The 14,903-nt window shown below is 41.2% G+C and overlaps 1 protein-coding gene across 1 annotated transcript in view; it reads right to left on the minus strand.

Annotated features, from left to right (window-relative positions):
* Positions 1–494: 494 nt before the first annotated feature.
* Positions 495–14,903, minus strand: part of TET2 (tet methylcytosine dioxygenase 2) — a 21,654-nt gene continuing 7,245 nt past the window's right edge. The window contains exons 3-9 of the mRNA XM_010012321.1: positions 12,754–12,847; positions 11,384–11,592; positions 10,414–10,564; positions 7,852–7,941; positions 5,211–5,348; positions 3,403–3,763; positions 495–2,153 (exon numbers count right to left, since the gene is read on the minus strand). Of these exons, the coding sequence (XP_010010623.1) occupies positions 742–2,153; positions 3,403–3,763; positions 5,211–5,348; positions 7,852–7,941; positions 10,414–10,564; positions 11,384–11,592; positions 12,754–12,847 (2,455 nt within the window). The 3' untranslated portion in view covers positions 495–741. The remainder of the gene's footprint in view (positions 2,154–3,402; positions 3,764–5,210; positions 5,349–7,851; positions 7,942–10,413; positions 10,565–11,383; positions 11,593–12,753; positions 12,848–14,903) is intronic.

Genomic DNA, 14,903 nt, shown 5'->3' on the forward strand with positions numbered 1-14,903 from the left:
AAAGGTCCTCCCTGTTGCTGAAGAACATCTGACTACATCATTGACATTTTGTTGTAAAGGCATTAACTGTTCGACTGTTAAAATAAAGACACCGTTCTCTTAGATAGCACCATGGTTTTAGAATATCCAAATAAATTCAGTGTTTTGCTGTCTATTCATTATGTTTTATACTTAACTACTTAGTTAAATAAAATCAAGAGACTAATAAGTTTACAGTAAAAACTGCATGTTAAAAAGCCATAATTCCAGTATTTCAGTACATCATAGATTCAGCACCAGATGTTATTTTAAGATTCCTGCAGTTGTAATACTACAGTATTATTTTTTAGGGTTTTTTTTTTTTTTTTTGCTCCTGTTCCGTGACTATGCAAACTTGATGACATTAAAAGTGGCCACAGATGTGCAAAACTGTAAGGAAAAAAAAAATCCATTTGCAGATTATCTCTTTCAGTAATGGAACCAGTGTTTTCAAATGTAAATTGTGAAACACTTTCTTGTTTTGTTTTTGCATAGGATGCTTTGGTCTTGTTTCCTACATGCCATCTGTGGCCACTTAAAAACCAGTGGAAAATAAGTGCGCTAGTGAGATTACCTCCTTTTGCTGGTGTGCTGAGGCTTTTTCCACTGATGAGTTTTGTAAAAACACTGTTTTCTTCTCCACCCTTGCCTTCCCCAAAACCTAATGAACTACCCTACTGACAAGGTGTTTTTTCAAATGAGGTAACCAACAAAGGTGTGAAGTTAGATATATCGGTTGTAAGGCCCTGTAACCCGTGTAAAGGCATATGGAGATGTAGTTACTGTGGAGTCTGTGGTGATCGACAGTGTCCTTTGTGCAAGAGACTTGATGAAACGCAAGTACGTTGGCTCAGAGGGTTCGTGTGGCTCAGCAGGCTCCCGCTTTGCCTTTTTGCCATAAGATTTCTGAGGCACGTAGTCTGGACCATACTTTTCACATTCTTCCTCCTTCTCTCTTGCCTTCTCAGCCATCTTTGCCTCCCACAGAGCCAGACCATGTTTTGGCTCGTTCATACTCTTGTGCTGGTAAAAGACAAGCGAAATTCTGGTGGGATGGTTCCTGTTGGGGTTTTTTAAGGGAGTCGTTGCGTGGAGCTCGCGCTTTGCGCACTCTATGAGAATTGACCCATGAGATGGAGCAACTGCCACTCCTCCAATTTCTGGATCCAGAAAGTTCTGCTCGCTATCTGACCAGACATCATCGGGATCCTCTGCTTTTTCTGGATTCAGCACATCAGTTTTCTCTAAACCACCCTGGGGAGTAGTCCTATCATGGTTTTGACCTGGAAGCATGTTAGACAAACCATTAACTGCATGTGAAATCATTTCACTATCCTTATTTTGGAGATGCAGTGAATTAGGAGGGCCACTGAACATACTTGGAGCAGAATGGTAGTCATGTGCTAAACGTGGAGGGGGTTGCATATGATGATGTTCACTGGTTTTAGTCATGGAGGCATAATCCATACTCTGATTACTCAGATTAGATTTTAACCTTGAGGCAACCTCCATAAAATGGCCATCAGCCTCATGGGTGGAGTAAGAGGAAAAAGACCCTACATGGTGTACATTTGGTCTGATGGTGCAATTACTGAAGGAGTCTACCTGTACGTTTTGGTTTCCGTAATTCAAGTACTTGGGACCAAAACTCTGGCTGTTCCCAAACCTGTGCTGGTATAATGTTTGTATGGGCGGTAGACTTAGTTTAGACATATGGTCTTGGCTCTGGCAACTATACAAGTCGATGTGCTGATGCTGGGAAGGGTAGGAGCCCAAGTAAGAGGGGCAGTTGTCCATAGGCATGTTTCCATTGCATTGGTAGGGTGGATATTGGTTATTCTGACTTAATGATCCTGAATAAGGGTTCATGGGACTGGAAGAACTCAAATAAGACCCCGCAGGCTGTGATGAGGTTGTATAGAGGTTCATGGGACTGGACCCTCCATAGGGATCTGAAGTGTATGAAGAACTTGGATAAGCATTGGCTGGATTAGGCACCCTTACATAGAGATTTGCAGAACCTGAACCCGAGTATGAGTTAATAGGATTTGTCTGAGGGTTGTTAGGGAGAGTGCGCTGTGGATGTTGCTGCTGCTGCTGTTGTTGTGTGGCTGGTCCTGAAAGACGTAAAAGATCTGTAGATGTGAAAAGAAAAAAAATCCACACAACAAACAAGCTTTAAAAAAACCAAACAACGAACAAGCTTTAAAAAAACCAAACAACAAACTCTATAGACTTTTCATTATACATGTCCATGACCTTTCTAAGAAAAGTATATCATATGATAGGTTAACAGAGGTTTCCTTTCTCATATCTCAAATACCATCCTTAAGAAGCTGAATAAATACAAGGGCTACTCATCCTTCTTGGCATGTATCCAGTGAGATCAGATGCTAGTGGCAATAGGGAAAAAGAGGACAGCGCAATCTGTTCAGTTACATGCATATGAGCCAAAGAGTTGAATAATCATTTAAGTAGCCCATGAAATGGAGCATCAAAGTGCTCCCAAACAGCCGTGCACAAAATGACCTTCTTTTTCCCAAGAATAAATAATTCTTCTCACGTATATTAACAGAATCAAAAAAATATTCTTAGCTTTATGTAAAAAACAATGGTAACACTCACTGAGACAGACTACAGTTCAGTAACGAGTGAGATTAATTGAAGACATAAGAGCAGAACCATCATTCATTCAAGTGAAATGGTTCATTCAATGGTTACAACGCTAGCCTGGGTCATGGGACAGCTGGCTTCTATTCAGAGATATTTCAGTGACCTTCTAGGTGACCTTGGATGTATCGCTCTTTTCCTCTCTCAGAAAATTGGTGTAACAATAAAAGTCATGATGAACTCCTTTACTCAGGATGCTCAAATCTACTGATGAAACTGACAGGGATTCTTTAGTGGATTTTTAAATTCTTACTCCACTATGGAAAAACCTACTCTGCTTTTGGTCTTGAAGCAGAGAGTACAAATAGTAGTCAACAGGTTAAGCTTGAATCCCCTCAAATTAGGAGGTTCTCTAAGAGTGGCAGTCAGTCAGTGATGCATAGCTTATTTTTCCTTTGGCAGCAGCATCACAAACTTCTTTTCATGGCTTCTAGCACTTTACAATGCACTGGATGGCAAGTAGAGTTTGCAAAAGCACCATATTTCTACAGGTGCTAACTATCCAACAATAAAGGATTTCTCTTACAACTTTTTTTTTTATCCTGTTTCTCCAGAGTTGACCACAATTTGGCACTCTAGTATTTATAAATCTACAATATTGCTGTTAGAAGAATTCTCTTTTTACTTTAAAATGTTTTGGGTCTGAGAACAATGGTTTTCTTGACTTGTTATAAATGGCCCTGATACAGATCCTGATCAGATTCACGTGCTTACCTGCTAGCTGCTTTGCATGACCTGCTGCCTCTGAGTTGCCTTGCTTGTTGCGTGCTGCAGCAGACTTCTCTCTTTCAGCTTTGCTAGACCCATTCTCCAAGGAGGAAAGCTTTTCGGCAGCTGCTTTCTTTGCTTCAAGCTTCCTTTGCCGACATGTCTTAACAGGCTCTGCTAACATCCTTACTTTTCGGCGAAAGGAGGTAAGGACCTGGATGCTGCCGTTCCTTTTCTTCTCCTCCTGGCCTTCCGTGCTTCCAAACTCATCCACATCAGAGACTTTATATAATGGGAGTACATGGAGCTGCTCATCTTCTGGTGTTTGGCCAATTTCACGATTGTCTTCTCTAGTTAGTGTGCAAACCTGTTGGAAAGGTGTGTTAGAGTATGTCTCTCAAACCACTCTGAGGAGACCTGAAATACTAGCCTGTGCATTTCACCTGCCACTGTTGACATGGGCATCCAAAAAGCTATCTGCAAACTGTAAGTTTCTGTGCAATTTATGCACATCACCACAAGCCTGCAATTTAATTTCTTCCATTGCTCTGTTGGACAGTGTTAGTAGAAACAGAACAGGTGTGTGTATATATATCTCTTTCTTGTACTTGTGCTGAAATGAACAGTATAGTTAGGGACTACCCTAATGTGAAATAAACTGTGTGATCCATTGCACTGTGGCCAGAGAGCTAAAACAGTGTAACCTGGGACTTTATACTCACCTGAAGATTTTTTCACTATAATACATAGGTACCTATTAGAAATAGTGTGCAATACAACATACTGCCATTGTATTTCACACTCTCTTGCAATGGCGACTGCCAGGAGCTTGCAAAGGAGCAAGTCACTGTAATGTTAATAATAAGATTTAAGGAAGTTACTGTTGTGTCATGCAGCATGCTCATTGTGTTAGCTGCAGCTAAAACAAGTGCTGGGAGGATCTCAGTGGAAAAAGATGCTGATACAGACTTCTTCTGTAGCAAAATCATTGCATCAGCCAGTTTTAGGAAGAAAGATCAGATAGATATTGTATTGGTTGTGGTTGACTTGTCAATTAAGTCAGGCCCTGGAAACAGGAAAAATTTAGTTGGTATTAAAAAAATGATATATTCTCTTTGGTCATAATAAGAGCTGTGCTGTGAATCCAGGTAGTTGCTTCAAATTACAACCATGATGATTATTCAAAACTGAAAATTATTCTTTCTCACTTTTACCCTGACTATATATCACGGAGACAGTAGGCAGGGAACAGAAATAATCATTGAAACACATTGAAAACCAGTTCACTTCTCTGGTATCTTCTACAGAACTTTTGCTGTACATGCTAGAGATCAGAACTGAAGAGAGTAAAGGGGGTGTGTGCTATACAAAGGATGGCAAGGCTTGCAGACTTTCTGCTCATCACAAGCAGGGAAGAAATCTACAACTTCCAAAGCTCTCCTGGAAAGGAGTTGTTTCCATTTTCATTTTACTAACACTTATGATCCGAAGTTGTTAGAAAAAAAATGTTTCAAGAGGATGAATACAAACCATTTTGTGCCAGGAACACTGCATTTCAGTCCTGCTGGGACTGTCTTTCCACTGTCTCCACAGTTTCTTTTACCAGCTCTATATTAAACCTTTCTTTAATACACCATAAGTCTCATTCATTGGAATGAAAAATTGTGGGGGGGTAATAAGTTATCTCAGTTACTGTTTAATGTTTCTTTTTTTAGCAATCTGTGTTACGCAAGTATAAATTTAAACAGACGGGAGATAATAAATATATGAAATCAGTGCTGGAGTAAGGAGGCTTACATGCATCACAGACTTACCAGTGTACTCCCATTCTGCATATTGTGCAAGTCTCTGTGAGCATGAGCGCAAAAATCCAGGCAGGCAGTGACTCCTGAGAATGGGCGACCTTCTTTTAAACCCAGGCGACACTCAGGTGCTCTGTGTTCATACTCGATCTGCAAAGAGATGACAGGTATCACTGCAACTGAGCTGTGTGCTCCAGTACACAGAGTTAGCACTGAATGCTCCATTGTGACAACATGCAAATCTACTAACATCTTGGAGGTGGCAACATACAGATCTTGAAAGCAAATAAAATCAAGTAATTTGATGGCAATTTGGTATCCATACTCCATTCCTTGCTGCTTTGCTCCCTGTTACTTTCTGTCTCTGGCGTGATTGTGAAATTGGCCAGTAATACTTTTCCTTGCATATTGCTTTTGATACTCTGCCAGTGGTTGGTGTTTTTACATGACAAATGCAGTGCATGGTTTCAGAGTCTGGCACTGTAAGAGTGATACGTTTGTGTAGACTGGAAATATACCAAGCTATTAAGGGAAAATGGCTTTAGAAATCTGACTTCAGAATGACTTAATGAAAAATAATAATTTGCTTTTTGACTTGTCATATTTTGGCACACTAAACATATGTTTCATTAGCTAAAGTACAACTCTAACCCCAGACCAAAAAGACAGATAATTGAGTCAAGACAGTACTTTCTACCCCTGCGCTCATTATTAAGGAGCTTTACAAAGAGTTCATAATGAAAAAATAAACCTTACACAAAAAGGAAGGGTTTTGTAATAGAAGATCAAACCTTAGACAAATGATGGTTTCGTATTTTGTCTAGAAAGTTAAAAATGAAACCACGTTTGTAAAATGCTTTGCTGAAATTCCTGAACCTTTCAAGTGAATGCAAAAAAATCTAAGCTTAATGGAACATAATGGATCTTAATGAATCCCATTTTAAGTTAAGTTGAAATTAGACGTTTGCCGAGTCTTGATCCAAGATCCCTAAAAAGATGTCTAGTTTGCTCATAGACCTCTATTTTTGAAAAATTTGGAAAGTAAAATTTTGAAAATAACCACAAAACAAAACTTGAAACATGTAACCTTCTTTAGAATGAAACAAGAGTGGTCTGAAATGTTAGCCAGGCTGTAATTGTCTGATTAAAGTATCCTGATGCAACTCTTCTCTAAGATGTACTGTTGGGTCCAGTTCAGACTCTTTCCAGTTCTAGATTTTAATCCAGTAGCAATCCAGATTGGATTAGAATAAACCTGAGAATCTGGAATGTCTTTTCAGGATTCAAAGGCAGACTGGTTTTAAGGCTTTTTGGGTTTAGAATTTTTTATATTACCATACAAATTTGGCCTCAGTCATCTCCCTTTAAAGCCACTAGCAGTGGCTTTCCCCACAAAGTCTGCATAAAACTCCTGAATTAAGACAAGCCTTACACACACCTTATTACACAAGGTAGAAATTGAAACTTGTAAAAGCATGCGTTTTCAACAAGTGTCGAGCAGGACTGCGGCTTACATGGAGAAAAGTTCTTTTGTGAATGTTTGCAAGAACAGAGAAGCAGACCAAGCAAAGAACCATTTTATTATTTACCACCCCCTCATTTTAGTCTTCTTCCTCTTCCTATCTTCTCTTGCAGAATGTCTCTCAGATATTTGGACAGATAACCAGAGCTAGCGGGCACATGGCCACGGTTTCCTCCTAAGTCTCCAAACATTATCTGATCAGGTAGGTGAAATTGGGCAAGTCTCTCCTCAATCTGCTTAGCCTGCCTACTTGATATTAAGTATGTAGTAAAGGAGTGAGATTTAAATGTGTCTTGTGGTGGTTGCTACAGCATAATGCTGTCAACAGGAAAGACAGAAGATGTCATAGTTTGCAGTGATGCGGATAGTCTGGAGACTGTAAGTTCTGTTGTAATGTTGTAGCACATCTGAGCAACAAAAATGAAGGCCAGTACTTCTGCGCTTGCAACAGGTATGTTATTGAATTTTGATGCAAATATCTGAAAGACATTTGGTAGAGGAATGCAGATGAGAGATAGCCGTGCTGGGAACCTCATACAGGCTTTGAATGCGCTACTACCTGTGGAGACTGCTTCACAGAAAATACGTGTGCGCGATCCCCTCATGCTGGAAGGTTGGTGCAGGCACTTGTGTGCATATGCAGGGCTGAGTGTGTTCAAATGTGAAACCTCTTGTTAAAAGCATATTTGAAATGGCTGTTTTGGTGAAAACTAAATTCATCTGCCACATGAGAGAGCAGAACTGAAGCCATGGCTTCAGGACTCGAGTGCAGGATTACACACTACCTTCTGGCTCTGTCGCCGATCTCACACCATCTTCATGGCTGTTTTCTAGTTTGGCTTGTGACTCACACTAAATCCAGAATTTGTGTTGTGGAGCTGAGGAATTCTGCTCAAGTCTGAAGTAGTTTTATTGTGTTGTTGCAGGTGAAAAGTTCTATTGAATGGACCATTTTCTGCTGCTTTTACTTTTGAAAGCATTTTAAGTGGAATTCATCTTTTTACCCCAATGTCAAAGGAATACTGGTACAAAATGTATGTGATAGTTTGGTGCAAGGTCGAAGCCCAGGGAAGTGTGGTAAAGATCAGGTTATTTGCACGACTAATCCAATTCCTTTTTTCCCCAGCATACCTGGTTGTTATATGCATCAGGTGCAAGCTTCTTGTAGGTAGGTGCCATCAGGGTTGACAGATTCTGCAAATGGGATTCTAGTTTTTCTTCCTGTTAGGAGATGAAGTAGAGTTCAATGATATTTCCATACCCTATGTACGGGATCTAAGAAGTTAGGGTCTGTACACAATTACATTTACACTGATAGTTGTGTAAAGGCCTAGAGCGTTATCATTCCTGTTTAGACAATAACTGTTGTGAATCTCCTTTCAATTTTATTGTTTCACAGCCTTTAAAGTAATGAAGTAGTGAAATAGTGCAGTATGGCCCTTGCAAAAGGGTCACATTCTTCAGCACAGGACTGTTCTAGATCTAAGTGTGATGATCCTCATTTTCCCTACTGGAGTTTCGAGAAAATAATACTCTTTAGAAACCTGAGAGAAATAGTATCGGAATGGTCCATAAAGTAAATGTGGCTAATTTAAGGCTTTTGCTCATTGCAATGGCAGCACTTCAACACACTGAAATATCTTCTTATGCAGCAATTTAAAATTATTTAAATATTTTAGACTTCAGAAAGTTCCCAATTGTTAAGCAATGAAGAACTGTGGACATGCCTAGGAGTTGGTGATACGGAGGCAGAAATGACCACACTTCTTTTCTTTACAGAGAGGTACGCACTCTCAAAATGAAGGGCTCTTTAAAAATGAAGTAGCGCAATAACATACTCCAAAGTTGTTCCCACCCTCTCAGGATGAGAATCCCAAATTCAAAACCTTGCTTATATGAGGCCCTTATATTTAATGACAAGCACATAAAGAACAGTGGCATACTGGAGTGGTATACTTGTATATTTTAGGAATGTGTGAAGAGCTGTGAAAAGCCTATGGGTTTGAGAGAGATGTGTTTGGTGCATTAAGTTTTTATTTGCTACTGTAGGACTATATCCTAGTTTGGGACTCCAAAATGGCATTACAAAATTGTCAGAAATACCTTGCTGTGACCTTGTGCTGCTGCCAGAACTTGTTCCTTTTGCAGGTTACCATTTGTGTTACTTCTATTTTTTTATTGGTGAGGATCCTGTATGTGTTGTCTGTAATATGTGTCTGCTATAGGACCCAGCCCCTGCTCTGGATGCATGCTTTGGCTGCCCCAACTTTGTGTGGGAAAAAGACTGGAGGGTAAGACCATCTTCCCAGCCCAGATCTGGCTTCCGTGGGAAGTAAATCCAAGAATGCAAATTAGAAGAGTGCCCTGGTGAGCTCTGGCCACGTATCCAGCTTAGAAAATTTAGGGGGCTTAGGATTGCAGGCTATGATAAAGAAGGCTTTGTGCCACAGCATGACTGAAGGAGAGCTATTCTGTAATTCTTGGGGCTGTAGAAGAGCAGTGGTGGGGAGGAAAAACTGTATGTTAATTATGTGACCTCATAGCAGCCTTCCAATATCTGAAGGATGCTGGAGAGGGACTCTTCATTAGGGACTGTAGTGATAGGACAAGGGGTAACGGATTCAAACTTAAACAAGGGAAGTTTAGATTATATATAAGGAAGAAATTCTTCACTGTGAGGGTGGTGAGGCACTGGAACAGACTGCTCAGAGACGTTGTGAATGCTCCATCCCTGGCAGTGTTCAAGGCCAGGCTGGACAGAGCCTTGGGCAACACAGTTTAGTGTGAGGTGTCCCTGCCCATGGCAGGGGGGTTGGAACTAGACAATTTTAAGGTCCTTTCCAACCCAAAGCATTCCATGATTCTATGATATTCTAAACAGTGTGCTATTCTCAGCACAGGCCATAGGATGCAGAAGTAGCTGGCTCTCTGATTAAAGATGAAATTATTTCTCTGATGAAAGAAATGTCTTGATTTGTCATCAGAGTACAGTGAAAGTTGTGAACTTATGCATCAGTAGACAAGCAAGGGACTAAATTTGCATGTCCTTGCCACATATCAGAGTAGGCCACTGGAACCTCCCAGACACGACTAGCGCAAAGTGTCCAGGAGTCGCTGCAGTTATGACTTCAGTGGCATCTTGTGCCCAGGCTACAGTCAATGGGTTTTTTTATCACTCTGACTTGTTTTAACCAGTTGCCAGTTTGCTGTCACGCAGAGACCAGTCGGGAAACATTCAGTGGAACAGGACTGTATGTAGAATGAAATCTTCCTGTTCTCCTCTTCCTATTGTCATCCCACTGTTTCAGCATGTTTGTCCCTATGCTGCTGTGATTCCTCGCTGCACTATTATGTGCCTTCAGTTGGTAAACCACCCGCTCTGCCACTGGGGCATGCCCAACTGCAGGCCTAATGCAGCCACAATTACTCAGGCTGTGCCCTCCCCTCTAATCGTGAAAACCTGCAAATGTGGTTTCAAGTCTCGGGGCTTTTACCAGATGTCAGAATTTGGACAGTCAATTCAGCTGGCTCGGAGACTGGAATCTATCAGTTTTGTCTGGCAGTTATTTAATTACCCTACATGTATGCCATGCAGGCAGGCTGGCCCCTGGTCTCTTGTACTGTATCTCTATTTGCAGAGTGACAGAAAACATCTCCTTGCAAATGAGGCTCATTTTAGAAATGGACACCAACCTCTTTTGGGTCATCCCCCATCAGCTTAAACTTTCTTGGAATCTTGCTTCGGGCAAACTTACAACCATTGTAGTACATGCTCCAGGAGCAACCAAAGGAAAATGAAGCACCACAAGTTTCAGGGTCCAGCCCTTGACATGCGCAAGTCCGTCTGAAAAACAAGAGAGTATGGCTGTTAGGAGCAGGCGGGTGCCCCTGGGGCAGCCCCACAGTGGGCACTGGCATTCTGCCAGTGCTCTGGGGAACCATGCGTCTTGGATCATCTGCCATCAGTAACAAATGAAGAAATAGAAGAGGGGGAGGCATTGTATGCATTAGAACAGAAGAAGTTATTGGAGAGAATAATTTCATGGTTGCAAAGCAAGGACTAAGGGGTTTCTATGCTTCTGTGAGAAACCTGGCTTTGCTCGAAAGCGGATATGCTTGCATGGTGCCGTGGTAAGTAGTGATATTCATGGTACCTGAAAGGGGCATATACTGATGGCACTGCAATAATGTGGGAGCACTCGGACAGGGGCTAGGCAATAATTCCTGAAATATGTCTCTACCCATGAAGCCAAAGTAACATGCAATAATACCTATGTTAATTTCGGTCTAAATGGTCTTCGCTGTCAGAAAGATACAGGAAACAATACAATGCAATTTCTTTAGGTTCAGGCTAGCTTCCTGTAGGCTTACAGCATGATCTAGTACATCTGGTTTTCATTTCAAGGTTGAGGTATTTTCTGTCTTGGGCTGAGATCTCTTCCTTTAAATACACTGACATGCTTCCCAACTCTGGGAAGATGTTCTTCCCTGATCTATAAGAACATTTACTTTGCTTTTCTCACAAGGTTTGTGAGTTTTCAAACTTCCTGAAATAGTTGGAAAGGTAATGTGTGTTTCAGGGTAACAGCACGAGTGGAGGTGCAAGGTCTGAGGCTGAAGGTGGGCTTGCAGGTTTGGCGAGCATACCCTTCGTTCCACTTACTCTTCATTCAGGGCGCAGCGCCGGTTTGTGAGCGTGCCGTACTTCCTCAGGGTCTCGGTGAGTTCAGAGTAGAGCTTGTCAGCCAGGCTTGTTGGGATTCCCTCCCAGACCAGGATGAGAATCACGATCACAGCTGTCTCACACGTATGGCCTGCTCGCTCACGCACCAAGCAGAGTAGCTTTTCCTCCTGACTGCTTCTGCGGACTACCTGCATGCACAGCAACACACACCCCCGGAGCCCCAGCACAAACAAGTGTGTTTCTTAATGTGAAGAGCAAGAGAATAGGAAACCTCAGCATTAGTGTGCATCTGGGGAGGTTACTTTTACTTCTGCCTTCTTTGTTTCTGACAACTCAGTCCAATTTTCTCATTTAGTGATATAGGCCAGGGCTACCTTTTCTTAATGAATCTGACTAAAAGGCTAAGCTTGGCTAGTGGCACGGAAAGCCATGGTGGTGGAAACCTGCTTTGTAAAGTTATCCCCCATGCTCTGATACAGCAGGAACCCCCTCCTGAATCTGCACTGCGATACAATTGCCCCAGTTTGATTACTGGGCAAAAGGAAATGAGCAGCAAGATGCCCCCCCCGAACAGTTGGATGGTGGACACCTGCACTTAGGGCAGGACCCATGTGGGGAAAGGCAGGCAGGCAAGAAAGGGACTAAACAACTGGACATGGGAGTTCTCTCCCCTTCTCTCCCAAACTTAAGCAGCTAAAGTCATAATCAGCCACTCGGTTTTGTGACCCATGCTTACTACATACAAACATTACAGTGATGAGAAGAAGAAAGTAGTAGATGTTCAAATAAAAGAGCATCCTTGCTTCTCAGTGCTTTTGCTTGTGTGGATATTTCTAAATAAAAGGTGCAGTCTGGCATGCATAAAGACTATAATCATGTATCGTTTTTTCCCCATCCTGTCTTTCCCCAACCTGCCCAAACCACTTGGTAATTTGTGCCAAAGTACAGCAGTGCTTGCTAAGAGGGAGTCCTAGAGCCTCTGTCTAACTGGGAGTGCATTTGAAAAACATCACTGTGGTGCACTGACTGGACTTAATTCTAAGCTAAAATTAAAGAGCAATGAGAATGTCTGGTGCGTGAATCTTGAATCTAAGCAAAGCTGTCTTCCTTCTCAGGTTTTCATAACTTAGAAGCCAAATTTTATTCTTGCTGTTCTTCATGCAAAAGTAAATGGAGTGTAAGGGACAGGGGTGGGAGCAGGCTACAGGCGTCCTGTGGTATTGCTGCTGTTGAGCTCTTTTAAGTTTCATAGTGTCAACTAAGAGGAGGACGGACATGTCAACTGCTCTCTGCTTACACAAACCATCACACTGAACTGATTAGTCTTAACATTTGTGTACATCACTTACCCATTTAGCAATTGGACATCCTTGAGAACTTTTGCCTTCTTTCCCAGTGTAGACAACCCTCTCAATCCTTATAGCTTTACCCTTCTGTCCAAATCTTAAACACACAAAAATACGCACAATAAGTAGATCAATTTGGTTCTGTGAACACTGAAAAGATGGAGCACATCTGCCAGTCTTAAAAAATAAACACAGTGAGTTACAGGGAGGGATGTGCAATGTGGTTTATCTTGCCGATTTTATTATAGTGGTGGATCGATACGTTAAGAGAGACCAATGTCTTTAATACATCACAGATGTAAGATTATCCATATCATATTAATATTCCCAAACCTTTTAGCTGTTTCTGTAAAGAATTTGTTATAGATGATATTTTGAAAAGTGGACGTGAAGTCTCTCTATTTTGGGAAGGAATTTTACATTTTTCTTTAATTTCTGGGTTAAACTTAAAGTTATTACTCTGAAATGTATATAATTAAGTTGTCATGGAACAGCTGGCATGCAGTAGTGACTCTGTGACTACGTTTTGTGTGACTCTTTTTGCTGTGCTTGTTTCTGGCTTAGATACAGTGTGAATCAGTTAAGTCATGATTAATAATTGCGTCATATCTATTTCATTTCTCATCTGCTCATGAATTGTTACTTATTTCTTTCTGAATTCTGTAATGAATGAGGATCACAAGCTGCCCTCAAATGAGGTTGGTTGTCTGTCTTTTTGCAGCAAACCTGTGCAAGCTCAGCTGTTGCTGAAGTATTTAATCAAGGTGATTATGCTGTGTCAAGGCGGAATCTAGCCCCATGTGCAAGTAGTGCTGTTACCCAGAGCAAACTGCTTTCCACATCCTCTGATGGACCAGGTGGAAATATGCAGCAAAAGTTAAGTGAAGAAATCTTGAATCACCAAAAGGCATCAGACCTGTGAAGTCATTTCCAAGCATGTTCTCTGGCCAGGCCTCTCCTGGGGCTGCTGCAGCTGGGGGGTGCCCACCTGCTGAGCCCCAGAGCACACCAGGTCTCAGGTGAGGCTATGTATTGGAAACCTCAGTGTCTGCAACGTTACAGATCCAGCCCCCGTGTTGACTTGGCTGCGTTTTGGCAGCTGGGCAAACTGCACTTCCATCACCATTTCTTGAATTCTGCCACTCTTATTGGTGTTACTTTTTTTATTAAACAACCAAGTGTGGGGACTAAATCACAATCTCCTTGTTCTTTGCCTGTTACCTACAGAGCAATCAAGATAGCTCCTTCCTGTTCTGCAGCCATTTAATGATGCCTTGAGAACTTTTGACCTTTCATCCCTCTTGTTTTTGCACTAAAATCTTGGTGACATATTTAAGAGCAAATGTTTGTATTTAAACTTCTGTCCTGTAAAGGAAATGAAAAATGCTTATTTTTAGATGTGATCTCATTGTGAAATTTCAGTGTCACAGGAAATAAGACAAATAAAATCAAGTTGTACTACACATGTTCTGCGGGCAACTGTTAGGTCACTTTTTCCTACTTATGTCTGGATGTTAGTATACATTTGTTTCTTTAATTAACCACTTTTAAAAACATTCTTAAATCTTAACATTTTCTATCAATTTGCTAATCTGGATTGCAGGACAACTGTGCAGATGATGCTATAGAAATATGTTGTATGTTACACACTAGAAATGAAATGGACTTTGTCTCGAATTTTTTCCACTGTCACAAAGGAATTTGTGCCTGATGTTTGTCATGCTTACTTTCAGGCCAGAGCAGATTGGCTTTAAAACCAGAGCAAAACTGACTGAGCATAAAGTAGGAATTGGGAGAAGGAAGAGGTAAAATGTATACATCCACCGTGGATTCTGCAAGAAATTTGTTCTGGTATAGCTAAAATATTAACTGCAAGTCTAAATCCAAATCCTGGTTTGTTTGGAAGTGCTGATACCTTAAAAGTCAATCCATATTCATGGAAAGCCAGTTTAAAAGTGCTTCAGTTGTGATTAGTGTCACCAACTGCACACGTGTGCTTGAGAGTATCTTTAAGTGCCTTATTTTTTTACTTAGGAAAACAAAATTAGTGTGGAGAAGTTCTGGAGTTCTTTGGTGAGGGAATCATACAGTTCATACCATATGAACAGCTGAAAACTAGCCATTGTTCAAGTGGCTTGCTATACTCTGCTGAA

Source organism: Nestor notabilis, unplaced genomic scaffold (assembly GCF_000696875.1).
Source record: "Nestor notabilis isolate BGI_N333 unplaced genomic scaffold, ASM69687v1 scaffold27153, whole genome shotgun sequence".
Lineage (NCBI taxonomy): Eukaryota > Metazoa > Chordata > Aves > Psittaciformes > Psittacidae > Nestor > Nestor notabilis.